Raw genomic sequence first — 12891 nt, 5'->3', positions numbered from 1 at the left:
GGGGCTTCGAATTTGACCCTCAATTTCCTGGCCACCAAAGCAAAAAGCTGTTTAATCACCATTAGCAGGAACATTCTAATTTTCTTGTGAAAAACAAAGCTTTTCCTAACTAAGTTCTAGAGCAGTGATCCTCCCAGTGTGGTCCCTGGACCATCAGCATCAATATCACCTGGGAACTTGTTTAAAATGCAGATTCTCAGGCCACACCTCAGTCAGACACTCTGGGCTGGGGTCCAGCACTCTGGGTTTTAAGAAGCCCTCATGGCACTTCTTAGGTAGCCAAGTTTGAGAACCACTGTTCTCAAGAAATACGGTTTTATATAAAGGGCTCTGAGCAATGCTCCTTTGGCAAATATGAGGAATTCAGGCAACGGCTTTCAATAAAAGCTGCAAACCTAAGACTAAAATGCAATTCAGCAAAAAAAAAAAAGCAAAGACAAAGGCAAGAGGGCTAAGATGGCATAGCCCGGGCACGTGGCTTTTGGCGATCCTTAACTGCCGAGTCAAGTGTCGCCTCTAACATATTCCTTCTTACGTGAGGTTTTAAAAAACCTAGCAAAGGCCACATGCAATAGTTCCGGATGTTCTTAGGCAACTCAAATTCAGAATTTATTCCTTCTGCCCCTCTATTCCTCTCTCCATCTTCTGAGGTCGAAACCCTGAAACCGTCTTTGGTATATCCCTCCCCCTCCTTCCCATAGCAGTTCCCACATCCCAGAGACACAACCTCTTCCTTCCCTTCTCATCATTCAGTAATTCATTCATCAAACATTTCCTGAATATCTACTAGGTGGTGGTGTGAATTCATCAGGGAACATGATGGACAAAACATCCTTTCCTTCATGGAGCTTACTTTCTCTTTGCTGAGACAATAAAAAAAGATAAATAAAGGAAATACATAGTATGTTAGTGATGAGTGCTACGGTGAAAAACAAAGGTGGGAAAGAGATAAGAAGCTTTGGAGAGGAAGGTAGAAATGTTTAAAGAGGGAGGCAGAACATTCCCAGCATAGGAGTGGCATGTGCAAAGGCCCTGAGGTGAGATTGTCCTTGGCTTAGTTGAGGACAGTGATGAGCCCAATGTGGTTGAAGGAGAATGAACAAATGGAACTGCAAGAAGGAGAAGGAGTCCAAGGTAACCAAGGGTTTGATGGTAGCCCTGGTGGGTCACAGAGGGAGGGGACTCTTCTGTGAGTGAGATGGGAGAACACAGAAGCTTTGAGCAGAAGAGTGGCATTTCAACAGGATCTTGCTGGCTACAGAGTTGAAAGCAGCTAAAAGGGGACAAGGATAGAAGCTGGGAGACCAGTTTAGTAGGCTACCGTCCTTTCCGTCTCTAGTAGGCAAAACCATCATCGCCTCTCCCCTGGGCTCCACCCACAGCTTTCTACCTGGGCCCGCTCCTTCCATTCCACTGCCCTCCCTCCCTAACCTACTTAATGGAGAGCTTGCCAAATGCTGCTCAGACTTCGACTCTCCCCATTCAGGACAAATTCAGGTAAAGGTAAGGACTCCAGCTCTCAATGCACAAGATGGCCCTACCTCACCTTCCCAACCTCATCTGCTAGGCCTCCGCCATGCATATCCAACACACCAACCTTGATACGCTTGTAGAGCATTTTCAACTGCATCTGCATGGTCGGACCTGCTTGCCTTTGCTCTCTCTGACCGGAATACTCCCACCATCCCACCTCCCCCAACTGACATTCTCCCCATCTTCCAAGGTACATTGCAAATCCCATCTCCTCCATGAAACCATTCCTCATCCCTCAACTAAATGTTCCCTCAATTGCCTTCGACCCTCACACAACTGTGTCTCTCTTGGTTTTAGTCTTTAGTATATTTCCGTCTGTATGTGTCTTGTCTCCTTCAGCAGACTACAAGGTCTCTGAGGGCAAACCATGACTCATTCATCTTTATCTCTGCCTCAGCTTGGAGTATGGCATCTTCTACAGCATGAATAGTTATTGAATTAAATGATGACAACAAAATCAAGTGATCAAAACTCTGTAACTTCCAATGGCCTCTTTTAATCAGTCCATCACCTCAGAATAACTATTTTACTTAGGATTATAATATATGGTACTCTAACACAGATGAAGTCTAGCAAAGTCTGTTATATTTTATGCTAATTAATAATGTTAAGCAATCAAGCTTAAAAAGGTTAAAAGCAGACACAAAAATAAAAATGCTCTGGGAGTTCCTCTTGTGGCTCACTGGGTTAAGAACGCTGACTAGCATCCATGAGGATGTAGGTTTGATCCCTGGCCTCGCTCCGTGGGTTAAGGACTGGCGTTGCCATGAACTGTGGTGTAGGTCCCAGACAAGCACGGATCCCGCGTTGCTGTGGCTGTGGTGCAGGCCGGCAGCTGTAACTCTGATTCGACCCCTAGCCTGGGAACTGCCATGTGCCTCAAGCGCGGCCCTAAAAAACAAACAAAAAAAAAGAACCAAAAAAATTCTTATTAATAACTGCCACCAAAATTTTATATTTAGGAAGATACCCGGCTACATCTGGAAGACCTCTAAAATGCTGAACCTCAAACCTCGGGAAAATTGATCCACTTAAATATTTTAACTGTTTATTTTTATTGGTAAGATGTCGCAGCACTCAATGCTAATCTCTTTATGGAAAGCTGATACAGACACACTAAAAATTCTGCTTTCCCCTTTGTGGTGTTTTGAAACAGTCTTATTCCTGCATAATTTATAATAATCTAGAAACACTGAGTCGAATTTCCCCAATGTCTATCATCAAAATGTGCAGGTGGAGGGTAGAAAGTAGTGTGTTTTCTTCTTGTGTTCTCTGAAATAAAACTTCTCAGAGAGCACCATTCTGTATGCCCCAAGTCATTTTTGTTTTAAGGAAATAAAAGGTACTAACATGGCTATCTTTCCACCTTCTCTTTGAAGAAGCTAATATTGATGTACAAATTTTAAATATAAAATAAAGAATAAATGGAGCCCTGCTCCAGAAAACAGGACAAGGAAAAAGAAGATCTGAGAATCAAATTCAGATTTAACTCCCAATAAAGTCTTAGCAATCATTCTTTAACTCTAGACTTTAATAATGAACCTCAGCTGTGCAATACAAATTATGTCAATGGTGGAATGATTCTCAGAGATTTAATTGATTCTTCTGAAAATCAGATTAAGTATTAGACTGTCATTTCCTACAGGCGATAGGTGTTAGAAATAAACGGGGGCAAGATATATACGAATTAATTTTAAACACCGTAATCGAACATTATTCCAATATCATCAACATCATTTGAATAGTTTTTAGTAAAACATTATCACTTTATAATCAGGATTCCTTCCTAACAAGAGAGAGTATCTCTTGAAGTTCCAGACTAGACACAATGAGAGAATCCAGTGCAAGTGGAAGTAATAAAATAAACCATCTCTGTGTCCTAATCAGGAAGGTTAGCTACAGAAGTGAGATCAATCATCATAATTAAGGCATAGAGAGAAAAAGATGAGAATTTATCAGAAATCCTGACAAGAAAATGAGAATGAAAATGGATTTTGTAAACCAACTACCCATCACTGTCAAAAGACTCCTCTTGCTCTTTCCTCTAAAAGAAAACACCCCGAGCCATCAAATTGAGCACAGAAAAGATGGAAAACAACCGCCAGCAGAACAAGAAGACATCCAAAAGAATCAGACATAGACTCAATTCTGAAAAATAATTTTTAAGTTCCATGACGGCTTCTATCACTTTTGAACCTGCATGCCTAAGTGAGCTTTCCCCCAGAAGCAGGTCCCCCCAAGTCAAGGATTCAAGTTCAAGTCGTTTCTTTGGGAGGTTCGGGAAACGATGGACTAGGAGTACGGATATGATACACGGGAGGAAAGGCCAGCTTACAAAGGATGGAGAAACATACCTTAGGACGGCCCCACCCATGAGGGGCGGGGCTGGGATGTTCATCAGCCATTGGTTAACACTGCTTTAGGGGTGGGAGACCAGGGTGTTAATTCCTTGGCATTTGCAACTGCCTTCAGCAGGAGCCAAGCAGTTTTCCAGCCTCCAAAGGAGACCTTCAGGCAAAAGAAGACCCTCATCCTCCACTATGAAGACCGTAAGGTCCCAGAGGACAGATGGGACACTGAAAGCATCGTCCACACTGCCTCGTCTGCAAGAATTCCATGCCTATCGATGATGTGTTCGCCGTTGGCATTTATATCAGTCGCCTCTCTCCCTTTTCTCTACTGTCCAATAGAGCATATATTTCGCATTCAAGCCAACCACCCCTAAGTTATAAAATACACAATTTTAGCTTAGCCTTTATTTCTCCCCTTGAATCTACTTTAGAGTCTCCATAAATTAAGATTCTTAGTCGATTCCTGTGTTGTAAATTCTTTAACATCAATTTTGCTCTCAACTGAGTTGCTAAAAAACAAAACAAAACACTCCCCCCCCCAAAAAAAAACATTCCCTTAGTAGTATTATGGGCCATAACACATCCATGAAAAATGATGGACTGATCCATCAGGTAAGAGCTTAGGCAACGCTACCATCCAAGGAATCTTTTATGTTATGAGAGCAGAAGTAAATTTGGCAGTTCCAAAAATACACATTGTCCCAAAGTGATGGGGAGGAAGCAGAGAGGGCAAATCTAAAATTTCACTGGGAAGAAGCATTTCTAATAAAAGGTTACTTCACTGCTTTGAACGAATAGTCTTTAAGAAGAATCCAATCTAACCACGTGAGGCTGCAGAGACAGTTCCAAAATATATGACTTCCTCCTAGGCCTAGAAGGTTCCTCTTTGCCTTTACTGTGGGTGTAGGTCAAAGTGAGATGACCTATATGCCTAGATAAATTTTACTGAGAACAACTTACGGATGTAAGCACTTGATAAATGTCATACTTCATAATTTTAAGAAATCAATTCAGAGAACTCAGGAAATAGGCAGGAACTAATGAGAATTTAGATTAAAGGGATTTATTGCTACTCAACAGAGATATTGAATACAGAACAAAATGGCCTGGTTAAGATTAATTTAAGTCGTTTAGATTTACAATTGCCTAATCTAGCTTTAATGAAGTCGTTATTTTTAAGACAAATAAAAATGAAAATATAGGAGTTCCCATTGTGGCTCAGAGGGTTAAGAACCTATGCACAAGGATGTGGATTTGATCCCTGGCCTCACTCAATGGGTAAAGGATCTGGCGTTGCTGTGAGCTGCGGTGTAGGTCACAGACATGACTGAGATCCCAAGTTGCTATAGCTGTGGTATAAGATGGCAGCTATAGTTCCAATTTGACCCCTAGCCCAGGAACTTCCCTGTGTCACAGGTGCAGCCCTAAAAAAAAAAAGAAAAAGAAGAAGAAAAGAAAGAATAGAATAGAATAGAAAAGAAAAGAAAATAGACCAATACACATCACTGAAACTCTCTGGATGTTCTTCCGCTGGGTTTGGAGAACTGTCTCCTGGCTACCCCTCTCCATGGCCATTTACAAGCCTTTCATAAGAGCCACTGCTGAACGAGAGCCCTTCCCAGGGGTAGGTGTGGACCAGGCCACACTCCCAAACACACGATTCCCTGAGACAAACCATCCATTGTATAATGCAATAAGTATTCGAAAAATCAGACATCCCTAATTACAGTATAAAGTCTTCAACTTGAGATTCGAAATCAGTGCTTCTCAAGCTGTGAGGAAGGATCTTTTATTATTATTATTATTTCCAATCTATTGTTACTAACTTTTTTGCAAGATACATCAAAGATGAGGTGTTAGAAAATGAATTTCTTAAAACATACAAAATTTAAGCCCAATTCATTACTGTTGTGATTAGATTCAACGGACACAAAATCACTCTGTCAAATTTCTTTCCTTTTTTTTTTTTTTCTTTTTGCTTTTTAGGGCTGCACCCGTGGCATACGGAAGTTCCCAGGCTAGGACTTAGAATTAGAGCTGTAGCAACGCCAGATCCCAGCTCCATCTGCAACCTACCCCACAGGTCACGGCATTGCCAGATCCTTGACCCACTGAGCGAAGCCAGGGATCGAACGTGCATCCTCATGGATACGAGTTGGGTTCTTAACCCACTGAGCCACAACGGGAACTCGTCAGACTTCTTTTTAAAAGTTTCTGAGCACTTACGCTCACTTTCAGCCCGTTTTTTGTCCCAGATCAGTAACTGCTGGTGGACAGCACTGGCCTGGGACCGCAGTTTGAGTAGCACTGATTTGAAGAGTGATGCACGTATTTATTCAAAAGATATACTTTACCTCTGACATCCTTTCCAAATCCTATAGAAGAAACTTTTTTGTCCGCTTGTTCACAACTGTTTGGTTTCTCCTTTACAACATCATCATCGCCAGCAACATTAGCAGAATATTTTTTCTTTTTCTTTTTCTTGTGTCGAGGCGGAAGCTTTTTTGGAAAAGTAAACATTGGGAATATCACAAGAAACATTGCAATGGCACAAAGGAGGAATCCACTCCACCTAAAAAATCGGGAAATGTGAATAGCATTTATGCTTTTGCATAACGAGTAAGAACAAATTAGCAAAGTAGTGATAAATTTCCCCAGAGAGAACTTTCTACCTTGGTCAACTGTGCAGCGCTAAGACAGGGAACCTGAGAAATAGAGGAATATTCCCTTTCTGGGGTATGAATGAGAAATCTACCCAAATTACACTAATCAGCAGCCTGACTAGAACTTCATTCAAGTATTTCTGAGCACACCTATGTCAGTTCTGCTTATTAACGTTGTTAGTCCTACTACAATGTGCATTTTTTAATAAATCCTGACAGCTCCTAAATTTAATAGAAAAATAATATAGGGCGTTCCCGTTGTGGCTCAACAGTAAGGAACCCAACTAGGATCCATGAGGCTGCTGGTTCGATCCCTGGCCTTGCTCAGGGGGTTAAGGATCCAGTGTTGCCGTGAGCTGTGGTGCAGGTCACAGACGTGGCTCGGATCCCGAGTGGCTGTGGCTGTGGCGTAGGCTGGCAGCTGCAGCTCCAATTCGACCCCCAGCCTGGGAACTTCTATATGCCACAGGTGTTGCTCTACAAAAAAAAAAAAAAAAAAAAAAAAAAAAAAGAAAGAAAAATTACAAGCAATTCCAAGAAATGCAAGGATGTACATAGTTAATTGTTAGATCACATGGTATAGAAGATGAATGCTATAAAAATTCAGAGGGAACATCAACGTGTCAGAAAACCTCCAGGGAGAAGTAGAAATGAGCAATGTCGAACTGAGATTCTGCCTTTAAACTCATCTGATGTTGCCATGCTACAGAAACTAGGAAGCAAATAGAGTAGATCTCAAATTCTAGCCTTGTGCTAGAGCATGTGTTAAGGCCTTAGGCTTCTGCCTGCATAATTCCCCAAGGGCAATTTTTCAGTCCCCTTTCAACCTTTTCTTAGCTAAGAGATCCCTAGTTCTGCCTAACATGGCCACCACCTTCCACTAGGATTCCTTAACTTCAAACTCTGTCCCCAAAGCTTCCAAGTTCATAAATGCTGAGATTCAGGCTCTGTATCAACACATTTCTAGCAGTTGTTATCAGAATGCAAACAGCATTCTAAGCATTCATGCTGAATACAACCCGGTAAGAATACAGATCAACTGCAAAGAAAATGTGTTTTTTAAAAATAAGTATTTCCCTTAAAATGCTGTTATCAGCTGCTAAAGGTCACAGTTTAGCTGAGAGAATGATTCCTAGAACCCATCATTAATAATCCAGTGTGATATTTTCAGACACTTAATTTTATATTAAGTTATTAAATTTAGATTCTAAAACAATCAGAAAAACATTTTATTTTCAGAAGACTGCTCAGGGCCAACTTCCAGCAATTTCAATTATTCAGTGTATAATTATGAACCTCTTGCCTGACATTGAAAAAACCAAGCCCCTGACTCCCTTTCATGAACCATTACTCAGAGATTATTCAGGAAAAGAGAACAGTTAGGTATATTGACTAAGACCTCCACCATGGACTCAGTTTTTCATTCCGCTCTCACTGACTCTGAGGCTTTTGGCAAGGATTCAATCACTGACCATCAATTTCCTCATCTGCAAAATGGGCAAATTCTCTGTGACCTCATATGGTTGTTAAAAGTCCTAAATGAAAATGTAAAGCTCTCAGTATAATGCTTGGCACATAGTAACCACCCAACAAGTATCATTCAGTCCTTCCTTTATATATTGACTGAAAAATCTGTCCTTACCACTAGGCATCATTGAAAAATAACATTGTGTCGAATAAATGTCTTTGTTCAAGGTAGAAGTCTGTTACAAACAGGGTTACTCATGAACAAAATCCATTTTCAAAGAGACCCCTATTGGAATTTCCCTTGTGGAGCAGAGTTTAAGGATTCAGCATTTTCATCACAGCAGCTCAGGGCACTGCAGTGGTGAGGGTTTGATCCCTGTCCAGGAAATTCCACTTGCCACAGGCATGGGAAGGAAAAATAGGACATAGAATATCCATGGGATGTTCATAGATATATTTTGATAATCTAATTTTCTGAGAATTTTTAAAAATTCCTTACTCTAAATCATTTTAGAACTGCAAAGAAAATAGTAGTTTAGACCAAAAGTTTCACTATTGATCAAGAACATAAAATTCCTTGGACAGAAGATCTAAGCAGATATTTCTCCAAAGAAGGCAGACAGATGAAAAGCACATGAAAAGATCCTCAACATCACCATTATTAGAGAAATGCAAATCAAAACTGCAATGAGGTATCACCTCATAACAGTTAGAATGGCCATCATCAAAAAGCCTACAAACAATAAATGCTGGAGAGTATTCTGTGATAATGTATATGGGAAAAGAATCTGAGAAAGAATGGATATGTGTATATGTGTGGCTCTGTTGTACAGCAGAAATTATCACAACATTGTGAATTAACTACACTCCAATAAAACTTTAAAAAAAAATGCTGGAGAGGGTGTGGAGAACAGGGAGCCCTCCTACACTGTTGGTGGGAATGTAAAAGTTGGTACAACGATTACGGAAAATGGTATGGAGGCTCCTCAAAAAACTAAAAATAGAACTACCATATGATCTAGCAATCCCACTCCTGGGCATATATCCAGAGAAAACCATAATTAGAAAAAATGCATGCAACCCCAATGTTATTGCAGCACTATTTACAATAGCCGAGACATGGAAGTAACTTAAATGTCCACTGACAGGGGAATGGATTAAGCAGATGTCGTACGTATATACAATGGAATATTACTCAGCCATAAAAAAGAACAAAATAATGCCATTTGCAGCAACATGGATGGACCTGGAGATTCTCATATTAAGCGAAGTAAGTCAGAGAAAAAGATATCATATGCTATCACTTACATGTGTAATCTTTAAAAATGCTACAATAAAAATGCTACAAATTAGCTTATTTACAAAACAGAAACTGACTCACAGACTTCAAGAACAAGTTTATGGTTACCAAAGGGGAAAGGGGGGATGGGAGGGATAGGGTAAGATCTTGGGACTGGCACATGCACACTATTGCATAGGGATGGATGGTCGACAGGGACCTGCCATATAGCACAGAGAAATATGCTCAGTAGTCTGTGATCACTTCCATGGGAATGGATACAAGTATATGTAGAACTGAATCACTTTGCTGTGCGGCAGAAATTAACACAACATTGTAAGTCAACTATACTTCGATTAAAATTTTTTTAATTTTTTTAAATAAATAAATACTTTTTAAAAGAACATAAAATTCCTGTGTGATTCCCCTACAGCTGAAAAGGGAACTCCCTTTTGTCTGATTTGAAAATTCTGCCAGGCCAGGCTCATCTAGATCTTAGCACTTCCATCTTCAAAGAGTACTCACTTTAAAAAAAAAAAAAGAAAGGGAGTTCCCGTTGTGGCTCAGTGGTTAATGAATCCGACTAGGAACCATGTGTGGGTTCGATCCCTGGCCTTGCTCAGTGGGTTAAGGATCCGGCATTGCCATGAGCTGTGGTGTGGGTTGCAGACGCCGCTCGGATCCTGTGTTGCTGTGGCTGTGGTGTAGGCCGGTGGCTACAGCTCCAATTAGACCCCTAGCCTGGGAACCTCCATATGCTGTGAGAGTGGCCCAAAAAATGGCAAAAAGACAAAAAAAAAGAAAAAGAAAAAGAAAGAAAAAGAGCACTTAACTTATGAAAATAGCAAGTGTCCTATAATTCAATTAGTATTTATTAACTGCTTAGAAAGTCGTGTTAAATGTTATTCCCACATACAAGTTATGAGGTTATTACTTTTTAAGGAAACGCAGAACACAATTGAAGAAACTTTATTTATTTATTTATTAGAGCCGCACCCACAGCGTATGGAAGTTCCCTACACCACAGCTCACGGCACTGCCAGATCCCCAACCCACTGAGCAAGGCCAGGGATCGAACCTGCAACTTCATGGATACTGGTTGGCTTCATTAATGCTGACTCATGATGGGAACTCCCAAGAAACTCTTTAGAAAGAAATTATTTTGATACTAGTTTCTCATAATGAAGTAAACTCTCTGATCCCCTGTTGCTGTGGCCGTGGTGTAGGCTGGTGGCTACAGCTCCGATTAGACCCCTAGCCCAGGAACCTCCATGTGCCGCAGGAGCAGCCCTAGAAAAGGCAAAAAGACAAAAACAAATTTTTTTAATTTAAAATAAATAAATAAAAGGTACAGAAGAGATGATGAAAGCTATGATTAAAGCACACAGGAAAGCCCCAATCCAGCCACATCCCCCTTTCCTTCACTCTGCTGTGAAGACAACAGCCATCTCAATCCTAATGAATGTGGATTGACTGATGTTCCTGACCCTCCAGTGTTAGTTTCTGTTGGTGCGATAACAAATCAGTGCATTCTGCGTGGCTTAAGACAGCACATAGGTATCACCTTCTAGTTCTGGAGGTCAGAAAACACAGGTTGGCAGGGCTGCATTCCTTCTGGAAGCTTGGGGAAGAACCCGTTGCTAGCTTCTGCAACCCACCTGCATTCCTTGGCTCGAGGTCCCTTCCTCCATCCTTCAAGGTACATCACCCAGTTCAGTCATCAGATCTCCTTCTCTTCCTCTGCCTCTCTCTTTCCCACATAAGGACCCTTGTAATTTTCCTGGACCCACTTGGATCAACCAGGATAATCTTCCCATCTCAAGATCCTAAACTTATTGACTTTGGCAAAGTCCTCTTGCCATGTAAAGCTAACACATTCATAGGTTCTGGGGATCAGGACATGGATATCTTTGCGGATTATTTTTCGGTCTACCACCCCCTCCCAGGTGACATGTGGCTGTTTTTCATCTTCCCATTGGGGAAATTTTTATTTTAACTACCAGGGGTCTATGACCCTAATGATCAAAATAACAAACGGAATGAAATATTTAGTAAACAATTCTTACCAGTTTCCAATGAAACGAGGATCATTCTGGTTAAGGTGAACAGGATTTCTGGGATCAACATAAAAACCAATAAGAAGTCCACCTAATAAATATCCCACTGCAGGACCAAGCGCTCCCATGACATACATGATGGCTGAGAAGACAGAAAGGGAAAAGCTAAATATAACATTGTGTTATTTGCTTCAGTAGTTTTCTAATTTCAGTCATACTAGGCATATGTCACAGTTAAACCCAGTTAACAACTTCCAAAAACAGAGAACTTTAGAGATTCTGTCTAGGTTGACATTTGGGTTTCAAACCATGTCCTTTATTTAACTGTTGTCTGTTGTCCCCTTCGAACATCAGAGTCTTTTTGGAGACCCAGGCTGGTTATTGAGGCAGTCACTGGATAACCAAGAGAGGATAACAGGTAGCCTCAAGATGAGAAAAAGAGGAGTTCCCGTCGTGGCGCAGTGGTTAATGAATCCGACTAAGAACCATGAGGTTGCGGGTTCGATCCCTGGCCTTGCTCAGTAGGTTAAGGATCCAGCGTTGCCGTGAGCTGTGGTGCAGGTTACAGACGTGGCTTGGATCTGGTGTTGCTGTGGCTCTGGCGTAAGCTGGTGGCTACAGCTCCGATTCGACCCCTAGCCTGGGAACCTCCATATGCCACAGGTGCGGCCCAAGAAATGGCAAAAAGACAAAAAAAAAAAATGAGAAAAAGAAAAAAGTAGCTGTCACTCTTCCCAGCTGGAAGATTCTAACAGATTGAGGGAACTCAAGGACAGTTTTGCCATGAAGTTGGATCCAACTGAATTACGAAAGCTACTTAAGCACTCTCAGATCCCTAATATTTTCAAGTCAAGTTTTGTTAGTTTTTTTTGGTCTGTTTGTTTGGCTACCTCTGCAGTATATGAAAGTTCCCTCAAGAGGGATAGAATCCCAGCTGCAGCTACAACCTACCCCACAGCTGCAGCAGCACCAGATCCTTAACCCACTGCGCCAGGCCAGGGATCAAACTCAGCAGTGACCAGAGCCCACTGCAGAGACAATACTGGCTTCTTTAACCCACTATGCCACAGCAGAAACTCTTTGAGTCACAACTTTAAAATCAAAGAAGACCTCACAATGTATTTGGCTTACTGTTAACTGAGGAATCTTACTTGAGGATTAATAAATCTCTTTAAATGACATGAGTAAGAAAGTCCAAATGGAAATTCACAGACAGCTGAATTAGAAAAATGGTTAAAGCATTTGTCCAGAGGGGGTGGAGGGTTTACTGTCAATAGATCAGAAAATTTGTCATTCTGTCCAAAAACGTGGCCACCAAAATGGGCTGATAGCAAAAAAATAACAACAAATTCACTGTCATTTCGTTATATTGCTTTTAATGCTGTGATTTAGAATTTTTAAATAAATAATATATTGCCAATGTTGTAAGCTTGAGGTAAAATATGAAATTCCTTGAAAGTCATAGAAAAATCTAGCAACACTCCAAACACATTTTTCTCCCTGTTGAAACGTAGTTATTTGGGGACAAACCAATAAACACT

At 41.0% G+C, this 12891-nt stretch overlaps 1 protein-coding gene across 3 annotated transcripts in view; it reads right to left on the bottom strand.

Annotated features, from left to right (window-relative positions):
* SLCO5A1 (solute carrier organic anion transporter family member 5A1) overlaps positions 1–12891 on the bottom strand; it is a 148050-nt gene that overhangs the window by 74719 nt on the left and 60440 nt on the right. For all 3 annotated transcript variants that reach the window (XM_005663031.4, XM_085022123.1, XM_085022124.1), the window contains 2 exons: positions 11360–11492; positions 6239–6456 (listed from right to left, as the gene is read on the bottom strand). In XM_005663031.4, the coding sequence (XP_005663088.4) occupies positions 6239–6456; positions 11360–11492 (351 nt within the window). The remainder of the gene's footprint in view (positions 1–6238; positions 6457–11359; positions 11493–12891) is intronic.

The sequence above is a fragment of the Sus scrofa genome, chromosome 4 (genome assembly GCF_054392235.1).
Source record: "Sus scrofa isolate SSC_HxYL_T2T_F1_AM1 chromosome 4, Sscrofa_HxYL_maternal_Yorkshire_Landrace_v2.0, whole genome shotgun sequence".
Classification (NCBI taxonomy): Eukaryota; Metazoa; Chordata; class Mammalia; order Artiodactyla; family Suidae; genus Sus; species Sus scrofa.
Note: the sequence above shows the minus strand (reverse complement) of the source record. Positions and strands in the feature narration are given on the sequence as shown.